Source organism: Heptranchias perlo, chromosome 7 (assembly GCF_035084215.1).
Source record: "Heptranchias perlo isolate sHepPer1 chromosome 7, sHepPer1.hap1, whole genome shotgun sequence".
Classification (NCBI taxonomy): Eukaryota; Metazoa; Chordata; class Chondrichthyes; order Hexanchiformes; family Hexanchidae; genus Heptranchias; species Heptranchias perlo.
In genome coordinates this window covers 49,808,000-49,834,556 of record NC_090331.1, presented here as the reverse complement: position 1 = coordinate 49,834,556, position 26,557 = coordinate 49,808,000, and the positions used below count along the sequence as shown (strand labels likewise).

The 26,557-nt window shown below is 43.8% G+C and overlaps 1 protein-coding gene across 12 annotated transcripts in view; it reads left to right on the top strand.

Annotated features, from left to right (window-relative positions):
* myo3b (myosin IIIB) overlaps window positions 1–26,557 on the top strand; it is a 494,517-nt gene that overhangs the window by 437,571 nt on the left and 30,389 nt on the right. For all 12 annotated transcript variants that reach the window (XR_010963429.1, XR_010963430.1, XM_067987493.1 and 9 more), the window contains one exon: window positions 26,354–26,463. Coding sequence is in view for 10 of the 12 variants with exons in the window: in XM_067987493.1 (XP_067843594.1) it covers window positions 26,354–26,463 (110 nt within the window). In the remaining 2 variants the exon portion in view is untranslated. The remainder of the gene's footprint in view (window positions 1–26,353; window positions 26,464–26,557) is intronic.

Below are 26,557 nucleotides of genomic sequence, written 5' to 3'. Positions count from 1 at the left end.
GACCCACAGCAATGTGGTTGATTCTTAATTGCCCTCTGAAATGGCCTAGCAAGCCACTCAGTTGTAAAATCTCACTAAAAAAAGTCCCAATAATAAAACCGGACGGATCACCCGGAATCGGACCACTAGGCACCGGACACGACAAAGGCAAACCAAGCCCAGTCGATCCTACAAAGTCCTCCTCACTAATATCTGGGGACTTGTGCCAAAATTGGGAAAGCTGTCCCACAGGCTAGTCAAGCAACAGCCTGACATAGCCATGCTCACAGAATCGTACTTTTCAGCCAACGTCCCAGACTCTTCCATCACCATCCCTGGGTATGTCCTGTCCCACCGGCAGGATAGACCCACCAGAGGTGGCGGTACAGTGATATACAGTCAGGAGGGAGTGGCCCTGGGAGTCCTCAACATTGACTCCAGACCCCAGGAAATCTCATGACATCAGGTAAAACATGGGCAAGGAAGCCTCCTGCTGATTACCACCTACCGCCCTCCCTCAGCTGATGAATCAGTCCTCCTCCACGTTGAACACCACTTGGAGGAAGCAAGTGGTGTTCAACATGGAGGGCACAGAATGTACTCTGGGTGGAGGACTTAAGAACATAAGAAATAGGAGCAGGAGTAGGCCAATCGGCCCCTCGAGCCTGCTCCGCTATTCAATAAGATCATGGCTGATCTGATCCTAACCTCAAATCTAAATTCATGTCCAATTTCCTGCCCGCTCCCCGTAACCCCTAATTCCCTTTACTTCTAGGAAACTGTCTATTTCTGTTTTAAATTTATTCAATGATGTAGCTTCCACAGCTTCCTGGGGCAGCAAATTCCACAGACCTACTACCCTCTGAGTGAAGAAGTTTCTCCTCATCTCAGTTTTGAAAGAGCAGCCCCTTATTCTAAGATTATGCCCCCTAGTTCTAGTTCTAGATTCACTGCAGCAACTTGCCAAGACTTTTCAGCAGAACCTGCATACCAACTTTTTGATTTTCTTGCACGAGGACCCCCAGATCCCTTTGTACTGCAGTACTTTCCAGTTTCTCGCCATTAAGATAATAACTTGCTCTCTGATTTTTCCTGCCAAAGTGCATAACCTCACATTTTCCAATATTGTATTGCATCTGCCAAATCTCCGCCCACTCACCCAGCCTGTCTATATCCCCCTGCAGGTTTTTTATGTCCTCCTCACTCTCCACTTTCCCTCCCATCTTTGTATCATCTGCAAACTTTGATATGTTACACTCGGTCCCCTCCTCCAAATCGTTAATATAGATTGTAAAGAGTTGGGGACCCAGCACCGACCCCTGCGGAACACCACTGGCTGCTGGTTGCCAGTCCGAGAATGAACCATTTATCCCAACTCTCTGCTTCCTGTTAGATAACCAATCCTCCACCCATGCTAGAATATTACCCCCAATCCAGTGATTCTTTATCTTGAGCAATAATCTTTTATGTGGCACCTTGTCGAATGCCTTCTGGAAGTCTAAATACACTACGTCCACTGGTTCCCCTTTATCCACCCTGTACGTTATGTCCTCAAAGAACTCAAGCAAATCTGTCAGACATAACTTCCCTTCGTAAAGCCATGCTGACTTTGTCCTATTAAATTATGTTTATCCAAATGTTCTGCTACTGTCTCTTTAATAATAGACTCCAAAATTTTACCCACCACAGATGTTAGGCTAACTGGTCCATAATTTCCAGCCTTCTGCCTACTACCCTTTTTAAATAAGGGTGTTACATTAGCAGTTTTCCAATCTGCCGGGACCTTTGCCGAGTCCAGAGAATTTTGGAAAATTATTACCAAAGCATCCACAATCCCTACTGCCACTTCCCTCTAGGATATAAGCCATCAGGTCCAGGGGATTTATCCGCCTTGTGTCCCATTAATTTACTGAGTACCAATTCCTTACTGATTTTAATCGTATTTAGCTCCTCCCCGCCCCCCGAGCCCCCTGTTTGTCCAGTGTTGGGATATTCTTAATGTAAAGACTAAAACAAAATATTTGTTCAGCATTTTTGCCATCTCCATGTTTCCCACCATTAATTTCCCAGTCTCATCTTCTAAGGGACCGACGTTTGCCTCAGCCACCCTTTTTCTTTTTATATATCAATTCCGCTCTCATACCATCATAGTCTCCTTTATTCAAGCTCAGTACGCTTGTTTGAGAACCAACCTTCTCACCCTCTAATTGGATATGGAATGCAACCATGTTATGGTCACCCATTCCAAGGGGATCCATAAGTAGGACATTATTAATTAATCCTGGCTCATTACACAGGACCAGGTCCAAGGTTGCTTGCCCCCTTGTAGGATCAGTTACTTACTGCTCAAGAAATCCATCCCTAATACACTCAATAAACTCTTCCTGCCCAAGACGTCAATGTCCATCACCAAGAGTGGCTCGGTAGCACCACTACTGACCAAGCTGGCCGAGTCCTGAAGGACATAGCTGCCAGACTGGGCCTGCAGCAGGTAGTGAGCGAACCAACACGAGGGAAAAACCTACTTGACCTCACCCTCACCAATCTACCTGTCGCAAATGCATCTGTCCATGACAGTATTGGTAGGAGTGACCACCGCACTGTCCTCATGGAGACGAAGTCCCGTCTTCGCACTGAGGACACCACCCAACGTGTTGTGTGGCACTACCACGGTGCTAAATGGGATAGATTCAGAACAGATCTAGCAGCTCAAAACTGGGCATCCATGAGGTGCTGTAGGCCATCAGCAGCAGCAGAATTGTATTCCAGCACAATCTGTAACCTCATGCCCCGACATATTCCTCACTCTACCATTACCAACAAGTCAGGGGATCAACCCTGGTTCAATGAGGAGTGTGGAAGAGAATGCCAGGAGCAGCACCAGGCATACAAAAAATGAGGTGCCAACCTGCTGAAGCTACAACTCAGGACTACATGCATGCTAAACAGCGGAAGCAACATGCTATAGACAGAGCTAAGCGATTCCACAACCAACGGATCAGATCAAAGCTCTGCAGTCCTGTCACATCCAGTTGTGAATGGTGGTGGACAATTAAACAACTAACAGGAGGATAAGGCTCTGCAAACATCCCCATCCTCAATGATGGCGGAGTCCAGCACGTGAGTGCAAAAGTAAAGGCTGAAGCGTTTGCAACCATCTTCAGCCAGAAGTGCCGAGTGGATGATCCATCTCGGCCACCTCCCGATATCCCCACCATCACAGAAGCCAGTCTTCAGCCAATTCGATTCACTCCACGTGATATCAAGAAACGGCTGAGTGCACTGGATACAGCAAAGGCTATGGGCCCCGACAACATCCCAGCTGTAGTGTTAAAGACTTGTGCTCCAGAACTAGCTGCATCTCTAGCCAAGCTGTTCCAGTACAGCTGTAACACTGGCATCTACCCGACAATGTGGAAAATTGCCCAGGTATGTCCTGTTCACAAAAAGCAGGACAAATCCAATCCAGCCAATTACCGTCCCATCAGTCTACTCTCAATCATCAGCAAAGTGATGGAAGGTGTCGTCGATAGTGTTATCAAGCGGCACTTACTCACCAATAACCTGCTCACCGATGCTCAATTTGGGTTCCGCCAGGACCACTCGGCTCCAGACCTCATTATAGCCTTGGTCCAAACATGGATAAAAGAGCTGAATTCCAGAGGTGAGGTGAGAGTGACTGCCCTTGACATCAAGGCAGCATATGACCAAGTGTGGCACCAAGGAGCCCTAGTAAAATTGAAGTCAATGGGAATCAGGGGGAAAACTCTCCAGTGGCTGGAGTCATACCTAGCACAAAGGACGATGGTAGTGGTTGTTGGAGGTCAATCATCTCAGCCCCAGGGCATTGCTGCAGGAGTTCCTCAGGGCAGTGTCCCAGGCCCAACCATCTTCAGCTGCTTCATCAATGACCTTCCCTCCATCATAAGGTCAGAAATGGGGATGTGCGCTGATGATTGCACAGTGCTCAGTTCCATTCGCAACCCCTCAAATAATGAAGCAGTCTGAGCCAGCATGCAGCAAAACCTGGACAACATGCAGGCTTGGGCTGAAAAGTGGCAAGTAACATTCGCGCCAGACAAGTGCCAGGCAATGACCATCTCCAACAAGAGAGAGTCTAACCACCTCCCCTTGACATTCAACAGCATTACCATTGCCGAATCCCCCACCATCAACATCCTGGGGGTCACCATTGACCAGAAACTTAACTGGACCAGCCATATAAATACTGTGGCTACAAGAGCAGATCAGAGGCTGGGTATTCTGCAGCCAGTGACTCACCACCTGACTTCCCAAAGACTTTCCACCATCTACAAGGCACAAGTCAGGAGTGTGATGGAATACTCTCCACTTGCCTGGATGAGTGCAGCTCCAACAACACTCAAGAAGCTCGACATCATCCAGGACAAAGCAGCCCGCTTGATTGGCACCCAATCCACCACCCTAAACATTCACTCCCTTCACCACCGGCGGACAGTGGCTGCAGTGTGTACCATCCACAGGATGCACTGCAGCAACTCGCCAAGGCTTCTTTGACAGTTCCTCCCAAACCCGCGACTTCTACCACCTAAAAGGACAAGGGCAGCAGGCACATGGGAACAACACCACCTGTACGTTCCCCTCCAAGTCACACACCATCCCGACTTTGAAATATATCGCCGTTCCTTCATCGTCGCTGGGTCGAAATCCTGGAACTCCCTACCTAACAGCACTGTGGGAGAACCTTCACCTCACAGACTGCAGCGGTTCAAGAAGGCGGCTCACCACCACCTTCTCAAGGGCAATTAGGGATGGGAAATAAATGCCGGCCTCGCCAGCGACGCCCACATCCCATGAACGAATAAAAAAAAACAGCAACAGAAACTTACATTTATAAAGCACCTCTAACAAATATAAATGTCCCAACGCCCTTTACCAAGGTGTAATGAAAAAATGGACGCCGAGCCAAAGTAGGAGATATCCAAGGAGGGTCTTTAAGCTGGAGAGGAAGATGGATTTGGGTAGGGAAGTCCAGATCGTGGGGCCTAAACGGTTGAGGATGCAGCCACCATTGGTGGAACAAAGGGAGGGGGAATGGACAAGAGGCCAGAGTCAGAGGAACAGAGAGTTGGGGTGGGGGGAGGTTCTAGAGCTGGAGGAGGTTACATCGATAGGTAGGTACAAGGCCCTGAAGGGATAAAACGAGGATGAGAATTTTAAAGTGTAGCTTTGGGGGACTGGGAGCCAATGTAGGTCAGCAAAAACAGGGGTGCTAAGTGAGTGGTACTTCATGCAGGATAGGATACAGGCAGCAAAATTTTGGAGGAGCGTCATGAATAGGAGGCATCATCAAGTTTGGAGGTAACAAATACATTGATGAGAGTTTTAGGAGCAGATGGGCTAAGGTAGAAGTGAAGGTCATTGATGTATGGAGGTGGAAGTAGGCGATCTTTGTGATAGACAGTAAATGGGGTCAGAAGCTCAGCTCGAGATCTAATAGGACATCAAGGCTGTGAATAGTCTGGTTCAACCTGAGACGGTGGCCAAGAGCTGGGATGGAATTGGTGGTGAGGGTACATTGTTTGTGGCGGAGGTCGAAGATGTTGGCTTCAGTCTTTCCAATGTTTAACTGGAGGAAATTGTGGCTCATCCAAGACTGGATAACTGGACAAACAGTCTGACAACACAGAGCCATTAGTGGCGTGAAAGATGTGGTGGGGAGATAGAGCTAAGTGTCGTCAGCATACGTGTGGAAACTGACCCCATGGCCTAATAATTCATTGGTAGCTAAGGTCTAAAACGGGATTCTAAGCTGTTTGAATATGCAAATGGGGGCATACCACCTGTTTCTCGCCCACTTTACTAAATTCGTTAGCCACTGACCACAACATACACCGTGCATGCTGCAGTCAATATTCTCAGGCGCTTGGTAGCCAAACCAGTGGTCCTTAAAGGGACCACTGGAGGCTTCCTCCTAAGGAGGACAAGAAAGGAAAATGCGCCACAGTCACAGAGGATGGAGGGGATTTTAACTGTCAGCCAATTTCCAGCGAGAAGCTGCTGGCTTCAGTTAGTTTCCCGCCTACCTGTGGCAGTATGAGGCCACAGTGATTTTAACTGATTTTAAACTGGAAGCGGCTGTCAGCCTCCAGAAAATCGGGCCACCCTTGGCTGCCGGCCGGCACTCAGGTAAGTGTGGGGAAGGGAGTTCTGGGAGGACCCACGATAGGGAAGGGGTGGTCAGGGTCAGGGGAGGCCTAAACTTTCCTTGTGAGGCCCGGGCTCCTCCTGGCCTCACAAAGGAAAGTAAAAGAACTTACCTGGAGGTCCTCTTCAGCATCCCGAACTTCATGCTGACCACCTGTCGGGAAAGCCGCCGTGGTTTCTGCACTCTGGTCGACGTTAAAATTGCTGATGGAGCCAGATGATGTCATCAACATATGTAAATTAGGACTCTGCCAGTTTTGGCTGAGCGGCTTAAAATTGGAATTGGCAGGATCTAAAAGGCTTTCCAGCAGGTAAGTAACCTGGGGTATTTTAACTGCCCACCCACCAGGTTTCCACCAGGCGGGTACGGTTAAAATAATTCCCGACGTCATTTGACTTTGATTAGAACTGTTTGGTAGTAATTTTGACTTTGTGCGATAGTGTAAAATGGGTGATAGCAAATTGGCAGCCCGTTTTACACCTCTCCCGAAAATGGAAATAAAAATCGTGAAAGATGTAAAACGGGCTGCCGACTTGCTAGCACTCGTTTTACACTATCACGTAAAGTCAAAACGATCCTCTTTCAGTGATGTAAATCTTCCACTAGAAAGAAGTACCTGGTTGTTATAAAATATTTTCCAGTTTGAATGCAAAGTACAAACTAAGTTAAAATTTTCTTTCCATCAATGTAAAAGGTTGTTTTGTCCTTTCTCATTGCATTATTTTACACTAATAGGATGCTCTTGAAATATTGATTGCCACTGGCATAATAGTCTTCTGGCCATTTTGAGCAATGCAGAATGAGCACACAGACAGGAGACATATTATCGCAAAAGCACCTCATTTTCTAACATCCATGCTAGAACTAAATTGAAATGTGAAACATGTCATTTACTGAAATGGTATTAACATATTACATAAAAACTTATTTTTTGTTTATTTTTTAAAAATGTCAGTTTTATAACTTTTAGTTCAAACTTCTTGCTTAAAGACGAGGGGGATCTCCGTTTCCGATTGGGAACAGTGCAGTAGTGAGCCAAAAATTGCGGGGCACTGCATACCATCCCGTTCCTGTCTACATCCAGCACACCATAATTTTGGAGCAGATTGAGAAACGGGTGGGAGCGTATTTATATGCAAATTGGGGTCTTAAGCCGTCAGTCAGACCTCGATGCAACATTGGTGTTCCACTGGGCGAATCATGTGTTCTGCATGCTTCATCCAGTGGAACTGAGTGTTGAGCGGGCAAAACAGCAATCCTTTTAGGGACCTTTGCAGGCCACTCTGAAAAACAGGGCAAAGAAAGCTATGCTACTGATTTCTGTGGGGCCTGGAGGAAAACTCATGCTTCTCCTGGCCCCACAAAAATCTTCCCACCCCCTGTGCCCCCGGCCCTGGATTTCCTCCAACTCGCCTCCTTTTAGGGTCTACATATTTTCTGACCTAGCACTGCGGAGGAGCCGCCGGATTTCCCACCCACCCCCAATCAGCGAGCTGTCTACCAGCACTCGTTTAGTGCTGGCAGCCGGCTGATCAAATTAAAATGAGGCCTGACCATGAAAATGGTTTGGGCCTCTCACTGGTGCCATCGGCAGGCAGTGCAATCACTGCGCACTGCCCACCCGAGGCGCACCCAAAATTAAAATCAGCCATGAGGTACTTGATCCCCTACCCAAAATATCTGGAGTGCTTACATGTTTGTTGCAAATTCCAGCATAATAGTTCATTTGGCTTAAAATATTGTCAACTGTGTCTTTAGGCATTTCTATGTTCGTACAAGTGATCAGACAGAAGAATTACAAACTATTTGCAAATCCATTGAAAATAGCAGATGTATCCTTCGACTTAAACTTCTAACAATGTAAGCAGGCGAAGTGCTCTTTTTTGTTACCCTTTAACAATCACCCCCGGGATGGGGAATGAGCTTTTGACTGTCACTAATTTTGCCTACTGCCATTTGAAAAATTCAGTGCCTCTTGCAACAACGCTTATTATTCAGCGTAGGCTTAGATTTGCTGTTTCTCAAATGAGTTTGAAACAAAGGCAACTGCTTCCCAAATGTGTCAAAAAAAGCAATTTTTTATTATTGGGTAGGTGGATCTAGTAAATTATAGCTATCTTGCAGTCTCCAAATAGTGAAGTAACTTGAACACATGTTGGCTGTAAATTAGGACAGAACTGGTGTAAACAGGCCACATAATTCAGCAAAGCCAGCAAGATGAAAGCTCATGGCATTTTGCCCCAACATGGCTGCCATAAGCTTTTCACAGGAGGGACAAGATGAGTGAGACACTAGAGGAAGTCAAATTTTCACCTGTTGCAGTTAAGGGAATTTTACATAATGTGGCAAAACAACATTATTTACTGGCATTTCCTGATGGTAGAGTATCTGGGTCAGAGTGCCTCAAAATTGCCTGGGAGGATCACTGCCTTCAAGTGGGATGTTCAAAGACATGTGGCTATAAAGAAAAAAATCAGGGAAAGGTTACTCACTGAGTCCTGCCCCTCCAGCTCCCTACTTAAGCCACTGATGCTCAGCTGCTGCTTATGGCTGTCAGCAATCTGTCTAAAGACAGGTCAATGTGCATCCATAAGATCAAATAAATCTTTCTCTTTCCACTGTCCAGCCTTGACTGCAAAGCTCTCTAAATAGTAGATCCCATGTGTGGCAAAGCATTTTGAAGCAATGCCCTTATGTTGCTTAGTCCCTGGATCACTGGGATTTCCATTGCAGCCATCATGTTGGCTGAAGTTCCATCCATGATAGGTTTACAGCATAGTCAGCTATTGCTTTAGTAGATTGTGTATGTTAGAGTTAGGTTTCTCCATCCTTCCCAGCCTCTTGTTCATAATAGTGCGTCATTTGACTATAGCATTGTGAATATCGTCCTGGTACTGTAACCCTTTCGTCTTGAAGGTGGGCCCACTGCTTCACACTTCAGCTGATGAAGGAGAAAGCCTCCGAAAGCTTGTGATTTTCAAATCAAACTGTTGGACTATAACCTGGTGGTGTAAGTTTCCTTACATTCATCATATGTCATGAGACTAAGCTAAATTTCCATCTCCCTGACTTTTTGTCAGCGCAAACATAAATATGTTTTAAAATCAACAGGTCAAGAAGAACTACTTACTACTTATTATTATTAATAGTTACTCCTAGGACTGCATGCTCAATCTGTAAAATTTATTTACTTTATTTTAATACTTTGAATACAAAAAAAAAATCATAGAGCTATAAATATAAATGATCCCATGTCAAGTTATGATACATTGACATTTCTAACTTTTTAATTCCCACCAGTCAGATTTATAAAATCTTCTGGACAGAGGTGAAAGCCACTTCACATAAGATATGGGGAGCATTCTGTGTTTACAATGTCTATGAAACTAAAATTGAATTGATTACAGCAATCATCCCAATTTATGAATTATTTGGCCCCCATCACTCAGTTTAACTTGTATATTCAACAACTTACCATCAAGTAGCCTCTATGGGGGTAATTTTAACCTAACTCGCCAGGCAGGAAATCCATGGCATCGGGTGGAATGATTGTTTTACACCCAGCCCAATATTATACTCCATTGACTTCAATGGAGAGTAAAATCGGGCAGGGTGTAAAAACCAACATTGCACCCGATCCCAGTCAGTTTCCCGATGGGCGGGTTAGGTTAGAATTGCCCCCAGTATCCACAATTTTTGGTCAGTGGCTTTACAACTTAACATAGAAACATAGAAAATAGGAGCAGGAGTAGGCCATTTGGCCCTTCGAGCCTGCTCCGCTATTCAATATGATCATGGCTGATCCTCTATCTCAATACCATATTCCCACTCTCTCCCCATACCCTTTAATGCCTTTTGTGTCTAGAAATGTATCTAGCTCCTTCTTAAATATATTCAGTGACTTGGCCTCCACAGCCTTCTGTGGTACGGAATTCCACAGGTTCACCAACCTCTGAGTGAAGAAATTTCTCCTCATCTCAGTCCTAAATGTCCTACCCTATATCCTGAGACTGTGACCCCTCATTCTGGACCCCCCAGCCAGGGGAAACATCCTCCCTGCATCCAGTCTGTCTAGCCCTGTCAGAATTTTATATGTTTCAATGAGATCGCCTCTCATTCTTCTAAACTCGAGTGAATACAGGCCGAGTCGACCCAATCTCTCCTCATACGATAGTCCTGCCATCCCAGGAATCAGTCTGGTGAACCTTCGCTGCACTCCCTCTATGGCAAGTATATCCTTTCTTAGGTAAGGAGACCAAAACTGCACACAATACTCCAGGTGTGGTTTCACCAAGGCCCTGTATATCTGCAGTAAGACATCCTTGCTTCTGTACTCAAATCCTCTTGCAATGAAGGCCAACATACCATTTGCCTTCCTAACTGCTTGCTGCACCTGCATGTTTGCTTTGTGACTGGTGTACAAGGACACCCAGGTCCCTTTGTACATCGACATTTCCCAATCTATCACCATTTAAATAATACTCTGCCTTTCTGTTTTTCCTTCTGAAGTGGATAACTTCACATTTATCCATATTATACTGCATCTGCCATGTATTTGCCCACTCACTCAACTTGTCTAAATTGCCTTGAAGCCTCTTTGCATCCTCCTCACATTTCACGATCCCACCTAGTTTTGTGTCGTCAGCAAACTCGGAAATATTACATTTGGTTCCCTCATCTAAATCATTGATATATATTGTGAATAGCGGGGGCCCAAGCACTGATCCCTGTGGTACCCCACTAGTCACTGCCTGCCACCCTGAAAAAGACCCATTTATTCCTACTCTGTTTCCTGTCTGTTTACCAATTTTCAATCCATGCCAGTATATTATCACCAATCCCATGTGCTTTAATTTTGCACACTAACCTCTTACGTGGGACTTTATCAAAGGCGTTCTGAAAATCCAAATAAACCACATCCACTGGTTCTCCCTTATCTATTCTATTAGTTGCAACTTATTTCCTGAGTCGTATCATTGCAATAAAAGAACAAATTTAGAGAATTTTCTAACTAATCTAGAAATTCATAAGCATTAAAGTTAGCATGCTGAATTTGAAGAAATTAAGTCTACCGTACGTTGGCATGAGCGTGATTCATTCTGTTTAATATATTTAATTTGGTCTTGCAGTGTTTATTGCACATAGATACTGAAACAGCATTTCATGAACATTTAAGTCTGTAATTCAGATAGAATGATTAGTAATTGAATTCATATGAGAAGGGGAGGGGGTGTATTCATTTGACTACAATGCTCCAAGATGAAGACATAAGAAATGAATCAGCATCCTAAAAATGTGTTGCTTCCTTCAAGAATTTTTTCAGTCTGTGTGCTTTCAAATGGTTCTGTTTAGGGCAATAAACAAGAAGCAGCCCTTGAAGTACAAAAAGCCTTTTGCAGGTCATGTGTTGCACATGCCCACTAGAACTTCAAAGAGGAATACTGATGAATTTTCCTTGTAATCCCTGCTTTTTGGCCCAAAGGCCTACTCCATCTGAATAAACAAACCCCTAGTGGCCCAACTGTGGTTGGAAAGATCAGGTGATGCAAAAAACCATGATTTTTAAAAATCAATATTGCTTTTGCTTCTACTTTTAAGACCTTTTTTGGCAGTTCTTTTATGTATTTCAAACAACAGTTTTGATTTCTAGGGGATTTGGAAACCTGTTACATAGATTATGACTAAATCATTACTATCTTTTTCCTGCAGAAAGATAATAATACCTTTAAACTCCATACAGATTTTCAAACCTAATTTTTCTATGTGAAAGTTATTCATCAGGATTTCACACCCACTGTTGTGATGCAATGACTTTTTTCATCTATTGGAGTTTATAATTTTATATCTATCTAATTTAAATAAAACCCCAATGGATGCACTTTTAAGTATTCACTTTATTTTAAAACAAACTGAATTAAAACTGATTACTGGTGATGCCTATTTCTGTGGGTTCTATTTACAAATTCTTGCTCTCTTCCATTCCAAGTCTCTCTTTGTCCCTTTCTCTGTCTTTAATGATAAATACATTTTTTCTGCACTCTTCTTTCTTGTTTTCTTTAACAGTGTTTCTCTTACAATCCCCTCTTCTGCCTCTTTCCATCATCTGTTCAGAACTTTCTATATCTCAGCTCTTTTCCTATTTCATTTTATTTCCCTTCCCTAGCCCTGTCCTTTTCCATTTCTTAACTTAATGGCTTTTCCATCTCTCATTCCAGTCTCAGCACTTTTGCTCCCCAAGACCTGTCTTTTTCCACATTTGGATTAATTCTCTCTCCTATCTCCAGGAGCTATCAGCTCATTAACATTAGATTACATAATTATTTTTCAAGCCAATTACTTACCTAACACATTACTTCAACCTGTCATAAGTACAGTGATGCACAGATACAAACACCTCAGTGAGTCTTTTCAGGCCACACTAAATCACAAATATTCCGCTGAATTAATCTGAATTGTGGTCAGCTGACACACTAAAATGTGCTATTTTTAATGAGGAACAACACATCAAATTCAATATGTCATTTTACACACTTACATTTGTAGCCTCAGTCAGAGACAGAAAATAGCTAATATAAAAATATTGGGATTAAAAATCCACAGTTACCCTGGGATCATGTCTACCAATGCCATCCAGCACTGACCCCAAGTGGGTCATTGGGAGAACACGTGATTTACATGGGGCTGGCGGGCACCCATTCTACTACCGGGATATATCAGGCACTCACCAGTCCCATACTGCCTGAAACTCCAGCACTCACGTGCCATTCAGGGAGGTGCTTGTCCTCCCACTGAAAAACCTGTTAGCGACCCCTCTACCAAGGGAGTTGCTACTCCAATTTAATCTTTGGGGGTCTAGGCCACTTCTCTGGAGGGTTCCGCTCCTTACAAGGCTGATCGGGAAATTTAAGTTTAGGTCAGAATCCAGTGTAGACAGGTCCTGGCCATTTTCTGAACTGATTCACCAGACTCTTGCCAGAGATACGGTGGCAGTTTGCCAGGATAGTCAAAGAAATTCAGCCCCAGTGTTTTCAATTTTTACAGCTTCCAAAACACTAACAATCTGAGATCCTGCACCATGCTGTAAAGTTAATTACAAATTCTTGCTAAACACGTTGGCCAGGATTTTAACCTGGGGGTGGGTTGAATCGCGGTCGGGAAACCCAGAAGTACTGGTTTCCTAGACATCCTTACAATTTTGACATAAGGACGTCTTTTATTTTTTTTGTGTCGGTTTCCCGTCCGACTGGCTGGCCTGATTGACAGGTTGGCCTCAGTTGGACGGGAGCAGAGCAAGGAAGAGGATGTCTTCAGGTAAGTCTTCAGGTAAGATTGTATGGATGGGGGAGGGAATGGATGGGCATAGGGTTCACCGGGTTTGGGGGGATTAGTCATCGGGGGGCAGTCATCGGGTGTCAAGGGGTGGGCGATCGGGTGTCTGTGACCGGGGAGGGTCAGTCATTGTTGGGGGGGGGGTTGGAATCGAAGGTCATTGTAGGGGTCTGCGATTGTTGGGGGGGTCGCGATCTTTGTGGGGGGGTGGGTGGGAGGGCGTCGGCAATCGTTGAGAGGGGGTAGCGATCGTTGGGGGGGCTCACTGCAGATACGCTTGTTGGGCCTGGGGGAAGCACTCCTGCCCTTCCGGGCCCACAAGCTGTGCCAGAAAGGCACTTACCTGCAGTTTCGGGTCTTCTCGCCTCCTCTCACGTGGCGTGAAGGAGAAGGCCCGGGAATCCCGGCCATCCCGGCCTCCAGAGGTTGAAATCACAAAACCTTTCAAAATGGAGTTCCGCAGTCTCCTTGAAAGGTTTTAGTGACCAACCCGCCTCCTGAGAGTGGGTTGGTTGCCCACCCCTCATCCCGCCCCGGTGAAAACCGGTTGGGGTCAGGTCTGAAATTTTTGCAATTGCAATGCCCTCCCACCCCCACCCACCCGTTTTTCCCTTTTAAAATCCTGCCCATTGAGAGTGGAAAGTTGGGTGATTAGACATGATCCTTTCTTATCTGAGATCCAAGTGGCTGGGACTTCCATTTCAAAGCCCCCATTAAAATAGCTGTGATCAGAGTGACAGCAGGAACAGGGCTGTAAGTGCTTTGCCATAATTTTCATTGCATTACAGCCTTGTTCCCACCTGTAAACAATTTTACAACACCAAGTTATAGTCCAGCAATTTTATTTTAAATTCACAAGCTTTCGGAGGCTACCTCCTTCCTCAGGTGAACGATTGTTCCCACCTGGCAGTGAAGACAAAAATCAACCCCATTGATTTATGAATATGTAAAAGAAAGAAATAACTTGCATTTATGTACCAATTTTCATGCCCTCAGAATATCCTAAAGTGTTTCACAACTATGAATTACTTTTGAAATGTAGTCACTCTTTGAAAGCAAAGCTAATTTGTGCACAGCAAGTTTCCACAAACAGCAAATAAGATCGACCAGTTAATCTATTTTAGTTGAGAAATGTATTTTGGCTAGGACGTCAAGAGAATGACCTGCTTTTCTTCAAATTGTGTCATAGAATCATAGAAATTCACAGCACAGAAGGAGGCCATTCAGCCCATTGTGTCTGTGCCATCCAAAAAAGAGCTATCCAGCCTAATCCCACTTTCCAGTTCTTGGTCTGTAGCCTTGTAGGTTACTGCACTTCAAGTGAATATCCAAGTACTTTGTAAATGCAATGAGAGTTTCTGCCTCTACCACCCTTTCAGGCAGTGAGTTCCAGACGCCCCCCCCACCTCTGTGGGTGAAAAAAGTTCTCCTCAACTCCCCTCTAATGCTTCTACCAATTCCTTTAAATCTATGCCCCTTGGTTATTGACCTCTCTGATAAGGGAAGTAGTTCCTTCCTATCCACTCTATCTAGGCCCTTCATAATTTTATACACCTCAATTAAATTTCCACATAGCCTTCTCTGTTCCAAATTAAACAACTCCAGCCTATCCAATCTTTCCTCATAGCTAAAATTCTCCAGTCCTGGCAACATCCTCGTAAATCTCCTCTGTACCTTCTTTAGTGCAATCACATCTTTCCTCTAAATGTGGTGACCAGAACTGTACACAGTATTCTAGCTGTGGCCTAACTATTGTTTTATTCAGTTCTAGCATAACCTCCCTGCTCTTATATTCTGGGCCTCGGCTAATAAAGGAAAGTATCCCGTATGCTTTCTTCCATGTCCTCCTGAAGAGGCAGAAAGGGCATCAGTCAAATATCTCATCCGAAAAACAGTGAAGTAGAAATTAGTCTCGGGCGGTAGCACAAAAGCGGCGTTATTGTATCAGCCGCCTGTTATACGCCCCACCTGATATTGACTGCAATGGAACTGAATATTGGATGGGGCGTATAACAGGCAGTCGATGTGATAACGCCCGTTTTGCACTGCCGCCCGAGAAGAGTGTCAGCATGGAATATGTTCACGTCCTAGAGTTAGGCATGGACCCACAACCTGCTGACTCAGAGGCAAGCTTGCTATCACAAGATTGCTACCATGGACCCAAGCTGACAGTAATTATATGAATAACATTTTTAACATAAGAAACACACAAAACGTGAAATATTTTGCACTAAAATCATTAAACATATCCATAAAATTAGCCATTTAATGTTTACTTAATAAAAGGAACTTTAACTTTAGTCCTTGCTCTTCAGTTGCTCCTGGGCACACTGACTAGTGTAAACAGCTGCAATAAATGGGAAGAATGCAAACTTACTCTTGATTTACTAGCATAGATTTTAACTCTTGGGTGGAGAGCCGGAGGAAGCTGCCGAACTTCTGCCCAATTTTAACGGCCAGGCCTCATTAACATCCCGCTGGCCAGTTGCCTGCCCAGAACAGGCTTAAAGAGGAAAGTGGCTGGCTGCCGGCAGGCGAAGAACAGACAACCCAGATGCCACCCGCCGACACTCCGGTAAATCGCAGGGGAGGGCTCAGAAGATGAGTGGGTAAGGAGGAGAACCTGGCATGGCAGAGGCTCAGACTTTCCTGCTTCTCCTGGCCCCGGAAAGAAATGTCTTTCACTTAGCTTTTGGGACATCCACTGGATGTCCAGCAGGTTTCACTGGGTGGAGTGACCAACGCAGTTGATGCAGCCAGTAAGCCATTAAAATTGCCTTAGGGTCCTATCTGAGCGATAGGATCACAGTAAGCACATATTAATGAAGCCTCCACTGACTATGTTTGCCCATGGCCTTAATTTCCCACAGTTGATGCTGACTTTAAAGCACCAGAGTGAGCAGGCAGTGTTCAAGGGGTGAGCAGCACAGGAGATTGGTTACAGAACTAGTCAAAAGACATTTTTACACTACTGGAGTGCAGCCTGCAGACATGAGTTTCTTCCTCTGTTGGTTACATTCAATGGTGTAAACCAGCCAATCTACAATAAACTACAAAGCTATTGGTCTATAAATTTAATTAAAGTAAATGCAGGCAGGAGTCCTCCTGTGCTTGGAGTCTATAGCCCAGATTTTCTTATGAATACCGAATGATTTTCAGGTGGTATTCAGACAGTTAGGACAGGAAATGAGATGGTGATCCTTTACACCATATTCCCACCCACTTTAGTGCCTGTCCAATTTTCTCCTGTTGTGACAAGCAATAATTGGAATCATCCACTTTAGCCTGGGTGGACATATTTAAACGAGGTAGTAATAATTTGTTGACAATATGTGTCCCATATAATGTCATTGGCACCTCATTTACATTCAGCACCAATTATATCCATGTTAAATGAGCATCTAAGATTGGTAGATGCTACAGAGAAAGCAAAAGTAGATTTGAAGGGCTTGACTGGTACTTTCTAGGGATTCACACAAAGCTTATTTCTGGTTCAGCGGTGTCCTGGGAAAATGTTCAGGTGTCTTCAGTCATGACATAGAGGGTAGTCTTGACCCTCAGCTGATTTTAGTCTTTTTTTTTCTTTTTTTCACTGCTGACAACTGCTTAACCATCTACCTTTGTGCTGTTTGCTGTGGGCTCCCATTCCACCCCCCCTCCAGTTCAATTCAAAAGTCCCCACAGTGCTTTTCCCAACAGGGATTCCCCTATGTCTCTGCTCTACCTCTTTTCCTCCAAATAAAGTAAAGGAGGGAAGGCAGGCAAATTCAACATCATTGGAGGTTCATGGTACCCACTTATCAATATCCCCACACTAGAGGCACTCCTACTTCCATTTGTCCCAGGAGCAGTGCTTGGAGAAGTTATGCTTGAGCAGTGAAGCCAGAAATGAGCTATGCCACATGTTACAACCCAACCTGCAACCACATCCACCTTAAGTATTGCACTGCCTGTAGCTGTAAAAGTAACAAACACTTTAATGCTATGTGGTCATCCCACGATGCCACTGGCAACATCAGTAACATTAGCCAATCAACTGTGCACAGATGTGTTAAGCAAGTCAGAGATGCATTGTTTGCTGGAGCTAGGCATTTCATCCACTACCCCATGGATAATTAGTGGCAGCATGAAAAGGCACTGCAATTTTACAAAGTGATAGGATTCCCGAAGATCATAGATTTTCAACCATGTGGCCTTATGTGCTCCCTTGATTAATCACCACCATCTATGTTAAGAGGAAAGGATTCCATTCTTTGAATAGCCAGCTCGTGTTGAACCAACAGCACCACATCAGACAAGTGAATGCTCACTTTCCTGAGAGCTGCCGCGATGTCTTCATTTTATAACAGTCTAATGTGCCAGCACTCTTTGAGGCTGAAAGGCAAGTCTCTGGGAGACTCCTGAAGGTCAAGACTACCCTCTATGTCATGACTAAAGACACCTGAACATTTTCCCAGGACACCGCTGAACCAGCTATAAGAAGACCCATTCATTCACCAAAGTCATCATCAGGCACATAATTGGAATGTTGAAGATGCGCTTCAATGCTTGGATCGGTCTGGGCTTGTTCTGCAATACAGTTCAGCTGGAGTCTAAAGGAGCGAGATTTGTTCTGCCTGTTCTGTAAGTTTGCAGGAGGACACTCAAGGGTAGCAGGGGGATCAGCCAGAATGGCAGCAGCAACCTAAAGAGGGTGCAGAGAAGAAGGTATTGCCGGCTGAAAGAGACATTCATGCTACTCTCAAACGGAAGGTCTTCTCTTGACTTCCACATCTGACCAGGGTGATAACAGTCTTATATACATCTTCCTTCTTCCCTCCATAAATATATCATCTACAGACCCTCCCCTGTGTCAACTCAAATGGCTCCCATTCAAAACACTTCCAATTTATTTGAAAAAATAATGAGGTAGATTTTCACTTTCGGAAAGGGCACAAAACCTGGCGGTAGCAGATCCTCCGCCTGTTATACACGCCGCCCAATTTTCCTTTCAATTGAAGTCACTGGAAAGGAAAATCATGTGGGATGGATAATGGGAAGCCCATCCACTACCGCCGAAAGTGAAAATTTATCCCTATGTTTGCACGCACAACTGTAGTGCAGCCATAAATTTAATGAAAACCTAAACTGTGTACGTGTTTCAATATGAGTCTCTTGGCACTGAGGTGGCCTATGCAGAACCTCCAGGCCCCTCAATAAAGGGCTTATACCAACGTGTATTTCGATGTTTGAATCATGGTGGTTATACATTCCACTATGACCTGGAGTGAGTTGGCAACATAACAGCATTATGTTACATTTTGCACAATATTGCCATTGGAAAAGGCACACCAATACTCACCAAAGATGCCCTGCAGCAATCCAAGCCCTGGGAACATGAATCGTCTGGAGTACATCAGCTAGCGTCCAAAGGTGCAACGGGCACTCAGGACAATTTTTTCGTTTGAGGGCTGCTCGTACCATTCATGCAAAAAGAGGGGGACAGAATTCTGCAACATTTTAACTAAAGTTGGCCAGCTATTCTCTGGTGGGACAGCATTGTTATGTACAAAACATTTTTTTTAACTAAAAGGTATATCCTGCAATTTTTATGCTGCTGAGCATTTGGTTTCATTAATGTAAGAGTGTGCATGTACCATATGTTTAACGTGGTGCCCAACTATTATGTTTCCTTGTGCTACATCTACTGCACTGTATTCTTTCTTCTATAATACTCCTAAATTTTATTCTATAGGAAGCAGTAGATGAGAGGTCTTCCAAAGAGTTGCTTATAATTCTGCTGGCCTTCTACCTCTACATGTCACTGACCCTGATCATTTTGCTTGTGTGCCAAGAACAGCCTGTCCTATTCTGGCTGAGGAAGCTTGCATGCTCTGGGGTGCTTTTCGTGTCATTTGCTCAAAGTTGAGTTCTGCCAAGAACTTGTGACATCAGAAGAGCTTGTTTCTGTACTTCTGCATGCATTTTGTTGTGGAGGTCAAGTGCTAATGGGGCCTACTGAGCTCTATTTGCAGAGACCATTGCACTGCTGCATATCTCCGACTGCTGTCCACCGTGCATCTCTAAACATTTCAAAACCAGCTATCGTCACATCTTGGAATCATCATCATCAATAGGAGCATTCCTGAATCAAGCTGTATCTTTGCTAACCACTTGTATGCCTGAGGTCACCCCTACAAATTCTACTAATGCTATATGCAGTTCAATCTTGTTGAGTATATTCAAGGCTGAGATAGATAGAGTTTTGGACTCTAAGGGAATCAAGGGATATGGGGATCGGCCTGGGAAGTGGAGTTGAGGTCGAAGATCAGCCATAATCTTACTGAATGGCGGAGCAGGTGCAAGGGGCCATATGCCCTACTCCTATTCCTATTTCTTATGTTCTTATGTAAACAGGAGATTATCGTTGCTTCACAAAACTTAGTTAAGAGACATTATCAAGCTAAAAGAAAAAGCTTCCACAAATACGAGGAAAAGTGGACTGGGAGAGCGATAAAAAGCAACAAGGGGATAGAGAGAAAGTAATGAGATGCAAAAAGGGAATATGAAAAAAAATTGCAAGTGATACCAAAGCTAACAGCAAAAGTTTTTATAAATGTATTAAGAGAAAGAGAGTGGTAAAAGGAAATGTGGGCCCATTAAAGATAGATGCAGGTGAGACTATAGTGGACAATAAGGAAAGGACAGACTTGTTAAATGAGTACTTAGCATTCATTTTAGCAGTAGAGGAAGACAAATTACCAGCAGTACAAAGGAACCTAAAAATAAATTAAGGGAAGGAACTTAGTGGATTTAGTATAAGTAAGAAATTAGTAATGGAGAAGATGGTGGGACTTAAGACTGATGGAATCAACCAAATAGCGTTAGAAATTGGAGATGCTTTAGTCATAATTTTGCAAAGCTCTCTAGATTAAGAAATTGTGCCTATGGATTGGAAAATTGCAAATATCACTCCATTATTTAGGAAGGGCGGGAGAAATCAGGTAACCACAGATCTGTCAGTTTAACATCAACTGTGGGGAAGTTACTGAATTGCTGAATAGTATTGCCTCACTATTTCGGCTCAATATTGACCGTTTAATACATTCCAACATCTAATTTGCATAACTCACTGGCACCAAGCATTGTTGCAATAGTTCCAATTATCAATCAGGACGCCTAGATCTCTTTCATTCTCCAAGCATATTTTCTTTCCATTTAACTAATAGTCCCTTCCTAGATTTTTTGGCCCCATGTGAAGCACTTTGCATTTCTCTACTTGGATTTCATCTGCCACCTGTCTGCCCAATTCCCAAGTATATTTAAATCCTCCTATAGCTTATCCTGTTCAGCTTTGCAGACTACCACTTCCATTAGTTTTGTATCATTTGCAAATTTAGCCACTGTGCTTATGACTCCTAGCTCCAGATCATTTATAAAGATAGTGAACAAAAGAGGTCCCAAAACAGACCCCACTGTTAACATTCTCCCAGGCTGATGGCAATCCCTGTACTACCACCCTTTGGATTCCATTGGTCAACCAATTACGTATCCATTGTAAAATATTTCCATCAATTCCAGCTTTCTTTATTTTCAGTATCAGCCTTTCCAGAGTAACTGTATCAAAGACCTTACTGAAATCCAAGTACACCACATCCACTACCTTACCCCGATCAAGTTCCTTTGTCACTCCCTCAAAGAAAATCAGTAAATAAGATTGACAAAGCCTCCCCTTCATGAACCCATAATTGACTATCTTTTATGATTTTATTACTATTCAGATGCTCCATGATCTTTAACAAGAGTTTCCATAACTTTTCCCACAATGGACATTAAACTCACTAATTTGTAGTTTCCTGGGTCACTTTTGCTACCTTTTTTAAAAATAGGAGTAATATCTGCCTTGATCCAGTCCCCAGCACCTCTCCAGTATTCAGTAATTTCTGGAAGATTTGCTTAAGGATCCTCGGATGCATCTTATCCGGCCCCTGAGATTTATTCACCTTAAGTTTGTACAGCTGCTCGGCAACCATGCTGGTAGTATGGTTGCCGATGCAACCTATGCAACACCCTCTAGTTCCCTCTGTAGGTTACCTCTCTCCGCCTTGGTAAAAACTGAGGCAGAAAACCTGTTTAGCGCTTTTGCAGCCTGTGTAGCATCAGTTGTCATGCCCTCACTCGATCCCACTTTCAGTGGCCCCACTCCATCTCTCGTTTTTCTTTTTCTCTTTGTAACTAACAATTTTTTTATTACTGTCCTTCATTTCTCTTGCCATATTCAATTCAAAACTTTTCTTTGCCATTTTGATGTTCTTCCAGGGATGCCTGTTGGTATTGAATCTGGTCTTAATTCTGTGCCATTTTCCTTCATGGCCTTTAATGTTTTTTTTCTTCTTTATGAGTTACGAGGTAGTCCTATTCAACCAGACAGGAGTGCTTGGTACCTTTGCTTTACATGGGTACACATTGGTCCATTGCATTCAAAATCACCTTCTTGAAGGAACTCCACAGTTCCTCCTCTCTCCTCGCCATATTCAAACCTTCCAGGCCCATTCTGACAAGACTTCTCATGCACTTAAAGTTGGTCCTCTTAAAATTTGGCAGTTTGGTTTGGATTTTAATAACCTCTCCAATTCTTGTTATGTGAAATGTGATCACATTATTATCACTGATACTTAAACCTCACCTATGCTCCTAATTACAAGCCAAATATTCATAAAAGCTTGCAAATTCCCCGCAGCCACTGCATCACTGGCACTGTATAAGAACATAAGAACATAAGAAATTGGAGCAGGAGTAGGCCAATCGGCCCCTCGAGCCTGCTCCGCCATTCAATAAGATCATGGCTGATCTGATCCCAACCACAAATCTAAAGAACACAAGAAGTCGGAGCAGGACCCGGCCACATAGCCCCTGGGCCCTCTCCGCCACCCACAGGGCATTGACCGATCCGAACTCAGCTTCATGTCCAATTTCCTGCCCGCTCCCCATAACCCCTAATTCCCTTTACTTCTAGGAAACTGTCTATTTCTGTTTTAAATTTAATAACACTAACACTAAATTTAATATCACTAGCATACTCTGCCTGCCAATCTGCCCAAGTGCTGACTCAATCCCAAATCCTGGGGACAGGTTATTAACATAAAAGGGGTGGCTGCTTACTACATTTTCAGCACTACCCAGACAGTTACTTGGGGGTATGGATGGGGGGAGGAGGGGGGAAATGGGGGCATGGTGGGAGGAATGGGGGGGGTGGAATTTTGAAGCATCAACGTGCTGCTTTGTTGGACAGAGGGGCAAGTCGATCTGGTCAAGCAACAAACCGTTTATCCTGAACTTATCCGTGATTTAGTTGCGGTTTTCCAAATGAAATTGATCCCTCTCAGACTGATTGCCATTGGGAAATGGTATTTTGACTACAGTTAAAGTTGTTGTACGGCAATTACTCCGTCCTCCTCCTCCCCCTCACCTATGTTTCTAATTACACACCAAATATTCATAAAAGCTTGGAAATTCCCCGCGGCCACTGCATCACTGGCACTGTATCACTAGCATACTCTGCCTGCCAATCTGCCCAAGTGCTGACTCAATCCCAAATCCTGGGGACAGGTTATTAACATAAAAGGGGTGGCTGCTTACTACATTTTCAGCACTACCCAGACAGTTACTTGGGGGTATGGATGGGGGGAGGAGGGGGGAAATGGGGGCATGGTGGGAGGAATGGGGGGGGTGGAATTTTGAAGCATCAACGTGCTGCTTTGTTGGACAGAGGGGCAAGTCGATCTGGTCAAGCAACAAACCGTTTATCCTGAACTTATCCGTGATTTAGTTGCGGTTTTCCAAATGAAATTGATCCCTCTCAGACTGATTGCCATTGGGAAATGGTATTTTGACTACAGTTAAAGTTGTTGTACGGCAATTACTCCGTCCTCCTCCTCCCCCTCACCTATGTTTCTAATTACACACCAAATATTCATAAAAGCTTGGAAATTCCCCGCGGCCACTGCATCACTGGCGTTGCAGCAGGACGCATCCTCTGCCTGCCAGTCTGCCCAAGCACTGACCCAATCTCAAATCCTGGGGACAGGTCATCAGCTTAAAAGGGGTGGCTGCTTACAGCATTTTCAGCACTACCCAGACAGCTGCTTTGGGGGTGGGGGGGAAGGAGGGGGAGGAAGGAGTAATTGCTGTAAAACAACTTTGACCATTACCAACAACTTTAATCATAATTCTGCATTGGGATCAGAAAGGGGCAGATAATCAATGGAACTGGGTTCCGCCTTAAATTCCTCTCCCCATGTAGATTGTGCAATTTCCATGCTAAGAAATGATAGGAATTTCGGGGCTAAATAATTTCTTAATGCTACCAAATAGATTATGCATGATTCTTTTCTTCCACACACAGCATATTCTCCAAGCAATATCAGCCAAGACTGCAAACTGATATTGTAGGTTCTTGTCATTGTAAATGTTCTTTAGCGAAATCAAACTACCTGCTATTATGTTTAAGGACAAGTCAGTGCAAAAATGAATTATCAATGCTAGCATAGTTAGTATGCTGTCTTTAAACAAAACTGATGGCAACTGTAGTTTTTTTACATCTTGCTGAAAATAGCAGTATTATCCAGGCTATAACAAAAGTGCAACTCAAATCACACCCTGAGGTCAAAAAGAAACTGAGCCAAGCTTTGTAAACATATTATAATTATACTAATTATTTAAACACACTTACTCCTAAGTCTATAACTATAATTCTACATTTTTATTCACTTGTCCTAGCTACTTCTTTAAGGAACTGTGTATGCTAAAATAAACTATATCAGGGGAGTGAATTCTGTTTAATATTTACATTCGGAATCCAGTGTAGGTGATCAGTTTATAACAGGCATCCTTGGTGGTGCGGGGAGCTAAGCAAAGCCTTATATGCTTGGCAATGGAACTGAACCAACGCTCTGTGCCAGACTCAATAATCCGATACCAGGGCCAGGCAAGACTGAAGTACTTCCGGCACTGTTGGTGATTGACCAGCCAGCTAGGCTCATTAATGGGATGTGTAGGTACATAACTGTCGCTAGGAACTAGGATTATTCCCCCTTGGCTCCAGATAACTCTTCATGCCCGTGCTTTAACTGGTAAGGAAGTCCTGGCTGGACAAACATTGGGAAATTTGCGAGTGTTCTGTGCTGGTAAACTGTGCAGTTTCAGCTGGTTAAACTCCAACAGTAACCCTGCGTACTTAAGCCTTGGCTGTTGCCAGCATACAGCTAAACTCTCTGAAGTTAAGTAAGTGGGGCATGACCCTATGGGACAGATTTCTGCATTGCATATTGCATCAATAAAAACTCTACTTTTTGTGGATTTCTCAGTAACTTGGTTTGGAGACTTTTAAGCAAGTTGCTGGGTTTCCACACATATCAGACACCAAGTTGACACAAAAAAATACAGCAAATCTGAACCTGCAGTTCCTCTCGTACTGAGCAGGATTACTATTGCAACAACACATCATCAGTAGGGTAAAACTAACCTGTCTCACAATGGTTTTTAATGGTCTTATGCTGGTTAAAATAGATTTAAAGGTCTTATGCTAATTAAAATAGTATTTGATGAAAATAATTGTAAGTACCCATTTGTGACCTCATTCCAATGCTCTCTTGGCCGACCTCCCATCGTCCACATCTTTATACTTCAGCTTACCTAAAACTCTGTTGCCTGTATCCTATCCCACAACAAGTCCTGCTCACCCATTACTCCAGTCCTTGCCGACCTACATTAGTTCCCGGATCCCCCAATGCCTCTAATTTAAAATTCTCATCCTCTTGTTTAAATCCTTTCATGGCCTTGCCACTTTCTGTCTCTATATTTCAGGATCGCTTAAAGAAAACATTTTGTGATTGTGTCTCAGGATACTATGTTATGGATGCCACTCATATATATATATAAAGAAAGAAAGCAAAAAGAAAAAAAAAGTTGGATTTCTATTGTGCCTTTCACGACCTCAAAGCACGTCACGGCCAATGAATTACTTTTGAAGTGTAGTCACTGTTGTAATGTAGGAAATGCAACAGCCAAATTTGCAGACAGCAAGGTTGCACAATCAGAAATGATCAGCTAATCTGTTTTATGGATGTTGGTTGAGGGGGATAAATATTGGACAGGACACCGGGGACAACTCCCCTACTCTTCCTCGTATAGTGCCAGGAATGGCTTGAAAGGTATGCACAGACCTAGAGTATACCCACTTTGGTCCCTGTATAGGTGGGCTGAGTCATTCAGCCTATAGCGGCCATAAAACATGTCTGTTTCCACTTTTGACAGCAATGATTTTGTTGTCACCTGGGAAGATGCCTGTTTTGCTGGGTCTTGTACTTTCAGAATCAGCACTGATGCCAGCTTGTTCACTTTACTACTGCAGTGGCAGCATGGTAAAGTAAATACACTGTTAATCAAAGTATGGAGCAGAGGTTGACATTTCCTGAGTGGAGGGAAAGAAACTCAGGGTTCGAGTTATCTGCTGTACGCAGCCCTAGTAGCTAGTTACAGAGACCTGGATACAACCGGCAAAGAATATGCGGATGGGGACCAAAGAAGAAAGAAAATAACACAAAAATGGAAGCAAGGAATTGAAAGTCTGCATTCAGCTGCAATTAACATTTTGCGATAGAAATACGGAAAATGTTTAGCTTTGTGCTCAAAATCTTTAAACATTTGTCTTGGGAACCATGCTGCTATTCTTGTTTAGCATTGCAGAAGTGTTAACAGTGGGGACTTAAATGAATAATGAGCTGTGGAGGACAGGAAAATATATGAAGAAATTAGCAGTAGACAAGTGGAAATGGCTTTGCATTATTGGAAGGTTAACATTGTGATTTAATGTTTTAGGTTCAGGAAAGGAGACAGAACAAAGACAGTTGAGAACACCTCGTCGACGAACGCAACAACCCAAAATGCTGAGCAGCCCTGAGGACAGCCAGTATTATAACCAGTTAAATGTGAGTTCAAAGTAGCAATAAAGCTCTTTTGCTGACTTTGGGTCCAGATGATAATACCATTATAAATACCTGCCCCAACCTCTCCAGCCCCACC